The 7,900-nt window shown below is 36.7% G+C and overlaps 1 protein-coding gene across 2 annotated transcripts in view; it reads left to right on the top strand.

The window, feature by feature from the left end:
* The window catches only part of LOC145248808 (hormone-sensitive lipase-like), a 129,356-nt gene that overhangs the window by 81,632 nt on the left and 39,824 nt on the right, over window positions 1-7,900 (top strand). For both annotated transcript variants that reach the window (XM_080110461.1, XM_080110460.1), the window contains exon 3: window positions 5,916-6,071. In XM_080110461.1, the coding sequence (XP_079966587.1) occupies window positions 5,916-6,071 (156 nt within the window). The remainder of the gene's footprint in view (window positions 1-5,915; window positions 6,072-7,900) is intronic.

The following is a 7,900-nucleotide window of genomic DNA, read 5'->3' as shown; positions in this document are numbered from 1 at the left end:
CGAAACTAAACTGACTCTTTGTTATTTGACATGCAGTTTCATTAGTTTTATATTTACACTGTGAAGTTAAGTAAACTTCTGGTTAATGAATGTCTCTTTTGGTTTTGTGTTTCATATTATTTTAGAATGCTTCATAAACAGACACTGACAGCATATTAACAAAGTTCAACAATTTTGTTATCTTAAGTTTGATACAATAATTTCTCAGGTGTCGTTCAGGTATTTTGATTGCTGAATAATTTTGATTGCTTTGAAAGATTGCTAACTTTGACATTTGACTGAATTTTATGATTAAAGAAAGAAAAACAACATACGTTATCGGAAATGGGAGTTGATTGAACAAAATCTTACTATTGCCTTCAGAGTCAGTTAAAAACAAAATCCGTCTTTGATTACTGCGAAAGAAGTGGGGAGTCGGCTAATAAAAATCTGATTTTGGCTCCAATTCCAACTATTACAAGAATTAACACTCCATCTCTAAATATCACTGTTAAATTGGATTAGTTTACATATTGTTTAGAGGCTATCAGTTTTTTGTGTAAATTGAAACTCTTTCTTTTTTTTTTTCTTTGCTTTCTTTTTCACTTTTTCTGTTTATGACTGAATTTTATCAAGTACTGTACACTTTCGCAAAGACCTGTAGTGGATAAAATTACTCTTTTGCAGGTTGAAGGTTCACTCAAAGTAGAATTGCAAATTAACTTGGAGCTTCTACCCAATCATGGCTGATGGAACGAGAGCATCCTACCTTTTTTTTTTTTTTTTTTTTTTTACAGAGTGGTCACCACTTATCAAGGCCCGGAAGCCACTCAGGGATAAGGGTTATTGCAAGTACATTACGTTAGTGTGGAGATTTGATGAAGTGTTTACTTAAGGGGGCGGTTCATTAGGAATTTGTTAACGTTGGACTTGAACACATTCAAGTTGTAGTCAGGTGGGAAGCAGGCAGACGGAACAGAGTTCCACAGGCGTGCAGTTCTAAGAAAGAAGCTTTGTTCATGGAATCCACGTTTTGATTTAGGCACAGATAAAGAGTGGGAGAAATTTTTCACAGTGGATTCGGCTAGACTGGTGTTTTTCGTGAATGATTGGCGAGGGGGGACCAGAGATTGGAGTTCAGATGAGCACCTGCCATGGAAATAACGATAAAACAAGGATAGGCTCGCAACGTCTCTCTTTTGTGGGAGAGAGGTTGCAGGGTAGAGAAAAGGGCATCCCCCACTAAGCCACGAAGTCTATTTTGTACTCTGTCAAGGCAGGATAGGCTGTTTTTAGCAGCTCCAGCCCAGATATGGCAGCAGTATTCCATCCTTGAACGTACTTGGCTTTTATATAGATAGAGAATTGCATCAGTAGTGAGATATCCTCTGGAGCGGTAGAAGGATCCCACTATCTTTCTAGCGACCTTGGCAACAGACTTGATGTACGTGTTCCATTTCAGATCAGGAGTAACGGTCAAGTCCAGAAGCTTGTCAAAACACGGGGCCTCTCCCAGATGAGCGCCATCCATCCCAATTGATGCCAGATGGGGATCAGAGCGTTGAAGATGTAAGGATAGGAATTTGGTTTTAGACGCATTAAAGGTAACCAGCCACGTCTTCCCCCACTGAACCACGCGCTCGAGATCAGAGGAGAGAGAATGAGAGAGAACTTTGTCATTTACAGCCTTTGATGTGTTGCCATAGATGGTCGTGTCATCAGCATAGATGTCAACGAATGATTTAAGTATGTGTTTAGGGAGGTCATTGATGTAGATCAGGAAGAGAGTTGGGCCCAGGATTGACCCCTGAGGGACTCCAGCATTAATACTGCAGGCCTCTGATTTTTGTCCATCGACCACTACTCTTATGAGCCTATCAGAGAGAAATGATTTAATGATTGAGAAAACATTTCCAGTTATACCGTAGCTGGAAATCTTGTGAAGTAGGCCCTTATGCCATACCTTGTCGAAGGCTTTTGATATGTCAAGAGCAATTGCCCTAGAAAGGAAGCCTTTGTCAAGAGATTCACTAATCCTGTGAGATATAACCATCAGCACATCTGCGGTAGATCTTGCAGAGCGGAAACCATATTGTGTGTCACTAAGAAGGTTATTTCTGCTGAGGTGGTTGACTATTTCTCTATTTAATATGGATTCCAGCAACTTACTCATAACACACAGGAGACTTATTGGTCTGTACTGAGAGGGAGATGACTTATCACCTGAATTCTTAAATACAGGGCAAACTGATGAGGTCTTCCAGGGAGTCGGAAAGCACTTCTCCTTAAGGCAGCGCTTAAACAGTTTCATAAGTATGGGAGCAAGTTCTGGTTGAAGCTTTTTTAGCACTATAATTGGAATGCCGTCAGGGCCAGTTGCTTTACTTGAATCAAGGTTCTTGATTAGCTTGGTGACCTCATGCACAGATATTTGTATGTTACCTAGCGTGTTCTGTGTTATAGGAGGAAATATGGGGAGTTGATGGCCTTCATCGCATAGGGTAGAATTAGCTGCAAAGTTCTTTGCAAATAGTTTGGCCTTGTCTGATGCTGACGAGATGACCTCTGGCCCATTGATAATGTTTGGGATAGAACGCACACTTCTGTTCAGGATCCTATTTGTTATTTGCCAAAACTGGTGGGAACAAAGCCGCTGATCAGCTACCTTGGATTTAACAGACTGAGCATATGGCTCCCTTGCATTTTTTATTACTCTTTTACAGTGGTTGCTGGCAGTCCTGAAAGCAGCTTTAGTCTCAGTGCATCTATTACGTTGGTAGCTATGGAAAAAGTGATTTCTGTGCGCGATAGCAGCAGCACATTCTGGGGAGAACCATGGCTGGCTGTTAGGTTTTTGTTGGAATTTTTTAGATGGTATGAATTGGTCTATGCCTACAATTAACCATTCGGTCAGATCTGATACTATAGAAGACACTTCCTTTTTAAACATGGAGTGCAGAGGTAAATCAGATATGAATGTACGGAAGCTATCCCAATCAGCCATAGAGTATCAGTATACAATACGGTGGAGGGGTACGTCAGGGGATTTATTACATTTTGTTTTTATCGTAACTGATACAACTGAGTGGTCGGAGGATCCTAGAGGAGAATGAACGGAACATGAACATAGCTCAGGGGAAGTTGAGAGAAAAAGGTCTAGGAGGCTTACATATTGACCGGGTGTATCGAGCACACGGGTGGGTTCGCGAACAATCTGAGTGAGGTCATAAGCAATGGCAAAATCATGACAAAACCTCCCCTCATCGTCTGTCTTATTTGAATGGGTTAGCCATTCCATGTTATGGACGTTGAAGTCACCACAGATGTGGATGTTAGCCGAGGGATGTGCAGACAGTATGTGGTCTATTTTCTCAGATATGCTCTTAAAGATAGTAACTCCGCTGTTGTGGGGCCGATAGAAGGCAAATATAAATGCAGTGGTGTTAGCAAGTGCAACCCGGAAGCACATATAGGGTAAGTTAGGATCTTCTCTAGAGATATCCCTACCACATGGGAAGCCATCTTTAATGTAGGCACATATTCCATGCCCATGGCGATCTTGGGGGTCAGATTTAGCTGTTAAATTAAAGTATTATGAACTCATCTAGGAAAGTGGTCGGTCCTATTCCAGTTTCGCTTAGAAATAATATGTTCGGTTTCGTCTCCTGTAATTGGGTTTCAACCTCTGGAAGGTTGGAACGTAGACCCCTGATGTTGGAGAAGGAGACCTGGTAGTAGGGGACTACGTTGGAAGATGGGGTTCTAGGTTTATTCGAGTTTTTTTTTCTGGAGATATTTCATGTTGAGGTTTTGGGATTTGTGGAAACAGGTCGGCATATTTGGTTAGAGCAGTACAGAGAGGGAAAGTAAGAGAAAAAGACAGGAAAAAATTTTTTTTTTTTTGTAGCACACGAAAAGATAAAGCCGTAACAATTACCCACAAGTATGGCATCGAGAGGCCCCACCAGAGACTACTGCATGGTCCAGATCCACTCACCAAATGGCAATACAGCAGTCCCAGTACTTTGCGCCTGCTGATAGGACAGCCTCCTTAGTGGTTAATCCAAGGTTCAGGTCCCTGACTATCAGGTGGATAACGTCAGCCCAGACAAACGTTTACCTCCAGCACCCTTACTAGTTAGTGACATGGCCACAAAGACAGACATAGAGACAGAAAAATTTCCGACATCTCAGACTACTGTTCACCAAGTACTACCGACCTTTGAGCAGCTTTTTCTTCACCATTTGTCAGAAAAATCACTCATTGAATGAGGACTGAGGGACAAAAAAGGAGAAGCGAGAGTTACTGGAGCTTCCGATAACACATCCACTGTATTATCTACTCTCCATTTAAAAAAAAAAAAAAGGGGGGGGGAATGGGTACAAGTGACTTATTTATATCTCAGTAGTAAGTACGGTGCTAAGTTATCAATTCAGGACACTTTTGATGATAATCTCCCCTCTCATATTAATGAGTGGAAGTTTGTCGTTATTTATCTCGATTTGAATAATGGAGCTTCACCTTTATAATTAAAATCCAATAATTAACTTTTATCAATTTGTAAAGTCGGATCAATATTAATTTACATTCGAGTTTAGATAATTATTCAAGGTTTTAATTTAGGAGGTTCGTTTTCATAGGTGACTTTTTCTTTGCTAATTTCACTGTATTATATTTCGAATATAATAGAAAATAAGACTAACTATATTAGATGCTTTGATTGGCTAGCCAGGAAGCAAGCATTTTCAATATAGGCAAGCTTGCTGTAATAGTATATATTAAGTATATTACTTAAATAAAGTCCTAACGTTATCTACTCTAATAGAGAAAAATAATTCCCGTCATTTTGTTTTGTTTTTATCACTAGTTTACTTTGTAGCATGGGGGGGGGGTGACGAATAAGATAGCAAAGTAGATACAAATAAATACATAAAACAAGTTTAAACACGGTAACATGAAAAACATTTAGGATGAATTTTAAAAATACTTAACGTCCGTTTGCCATAATAGTCCTGCGTCTTTTTGCCAACTGGCATGTTGTGTCTTTCTAGAGCGTAAGAAGATTTCTATTTCCGGATAAATTGTGCACGTGTTCCTATCTATTTATAGAATAAAAGTCGTTACGTTCAGATGTGTAAAATATTTAATTTACATTTTTTTTTTTTAAAAGAAAATAAATAAAAAAAAGTCCTAACTTTTTTTTATTTATTTTTTTTTATTTTATTTAAAAGTCCTAACTTTATCTACTCTAATAGAGAAAAATAATTCCTGTCATTTTGTTTTGTTTTTTATCACTAGTTTACTTTCTATAGATTAAATAAAATGTTCCGTTAGAAATTCTGTGCAGATACCTGAGTCTGACAGAAAGATTCCCAAGTCTGACAAGATAAACATGAAGAAGGTTAGAGGTTATCACGCGTGCACACACACACACACACTTAAGATGAGAAGAATACAAATAATACAGATATATATATATATATGAAGATGTATAAAAAATGAATACGAAAAGTATAAAAGTTTATAACTTTTCTTTGTTTTCTATTGGTGATCTGCAGGAATGCAAGATGCTAAGAAATTAAAACTTTTTTTACATGTACATAATTTTTGACTTTATCAGTGTAGTAAAAGTTATGTACATGCACGGGAGGAGAAGGTATAGCCAATGAGAAGGTTCCACGTTAGTCTTAAATGCATATACATATAAGTACACACATGCACACAATACATCTACATATATAAAATAAAAATTAAAAATTAAACAGTAAATAAATATGAAGAAACGTGCATTTAACAGTTTAATATTTTGAATTGCAACAGTAGTATTTATTCCAAGAGAGAACAATAATTCAAAGGTTATTAGGAGAGACCCTGTAAAATCATATATATATATTTATTTTTTCATTTATTTAATTTTTATTTTTTATTTTTGCAGTTTTGTGATTCAATGCGAAAACCTCTGCTTGGCGTTGTTGTTGCGATGGCATCGTTCAGCGAAGGTTATCATGAAACAAGCAACATCATGAAAGTGGCCTGTTCGTTATTAAGCAGTGGTAAATACATTTTAGATCCAGAACTCCGAGCAAGACAGGTATTAAAACATTTTTTTTGTGTGTTTTCGGAAATTTGACTGACTTCTTTTTTTTTCTTTTTTTTTTTGTCCTTTTTTTGTTCTTTTTTTGTTTTAATTAACAAAATTAAAATTTAAACAACATATCTGTAAGGCAAGTATTAAAATCATTTTTTTTTATTTTTGTCTTTAGTGTTTTTGTTGATTTGACCGTTTTTTTTGGGGGGGGGGGATTTGGTTTTTTTTTTCTATTTTTTGTTTTAATTAACAAAATTAAAATTTAAGCAAAATGTCTGCAATGTTATAAAACGTTTGACAGTTTAAAAAAAAAGTTGATGCTCTTTTGATTAAAGTTTTTCAACCATAAAATAGTATACATCAGTTTTACATTCAAATAAAAAAGAAATTTGTGTAAATCAGTTATTTTTTTTACATTTTTATTTTAAATCAGATTTATTTGGCAAAAAAAGTAGCAAAGTTTGACAAGCCATGTAAAAAGACATCGTATTTACGAGGATCATTCTTAAAATAATACCCCCTATTTTTTTTTTTTTTTTTAAACTCAAAAATTAAAATGTTGACTAGCTATGAAGACTGGAGTGGTAATATTAGAACAAGCAACTGTTGTGTTCCAGAATTTACTTTTCTACATACAGACATCACCATTCTCAATGCACCTTTTGCCAGCCTCTTTTGATGCCTAGATCATAAAAGTCTGAAGCACACTTTGTCACTCACATCTGCCACCACTTTGAAATCAACAAGCCCATCTCCTAACTGTGCTGACATCAGCTTTGTAAACATTCAACAGGAACCGGTGAATGTTGATCGGTTCAATTTATTCTGCATGGAGGAATTCAATGACGCCTCTCTGCTTCTGATGCACATTCATGGCAGCAGCTGCTTTCTTAGTCGCACTGTCAATATCTGCAACAGAGAAATGAAACTTTCAAGTCATGAATGCATAAGCTCAGTCATCATAACAATGTAATTTGCAATACCCTTGGATTGATTCATGTGGAATAAAATATAGGAGGCATATGTTTTTTTAATTTATTTATTTATTTTTTTTTTTTTTTTGAATGTTCCTCAAACATCAACATACAGTCTGAATAATTATCCAAGGTGTCTTTAAACCTGGATATGGTAGCTATCATCATGACAGGTTGTTCCACAAAGCAGAAATATGGATCGAGAATGCTGCCTTTCTTCTATCGAGATGTACTTATTGCACATGTACCCCCTCAACGTACACATTTCTGACAAACCTGCTTAGCAACAAAATCACACCTCTTCACTGTTCAGGTCCCTAAATGCCAGGAAGATTTCTACTCTCATAAAGGTAGACTTTGGAATTCCCTACCTGCTTCTCTGACCCTGACTGTGCTGATATGCAAAAGTTTAAATGTAACGTAAACCAACATCTTGTTAATCTTTCCTAGGCATGGTACCAAATAGTAGTCTCTTACGTTAAAATGGCGATATGTCTTGTTTGAGGTGAACGTGAGTAAAAAAAAAAAAAAAAAAAAAAAAAAATCTGGGTGCTTGTAGATACTGTGACTTGGTGCCTGATGTGAAAATCTTCTCTAAAGGTAGAATTAAATTGTTGATGTTTGTACATCAGAATCAAATATCCTTGCATCTTGATATAAGATTAAGTCTTTGAAGTCGCTCTTTGTAGGTAAGCATAGAGAGTGTTGTTGCAAACAGTTTAGCACGATCTAGATGTGTGATATATTTTTGAAAAGAAGGATTTATACTCTAGAATGGACTGCATATGAATCATGGATAGAGGAGGTAAAGCATCTGCCATTAACTTGAGAAAGCATTTCTGGATCAGCTAAAGAACC

Source organism: Euprymna scolopes, chromosome 27, assembly GCF_053919585.1.
Source record: "Euprymna scolopes isolate OS-2025 chromosome 27, ASM5391958v1, whole genome shotgun sequence".
NCBI classification, from domain to species: domain Eukaryota; kingdom Metazoa; phylum Mollusca; class Cephalopoda; order Sepiida; family Sepiolidae; genus Euprymna; species Euprymna scolopes.
The sequence above is the reverse complement of the archived record's forward strand: the minus strand, read 5'-3'. Positions and strand labels throughout refer to the sequence as shown.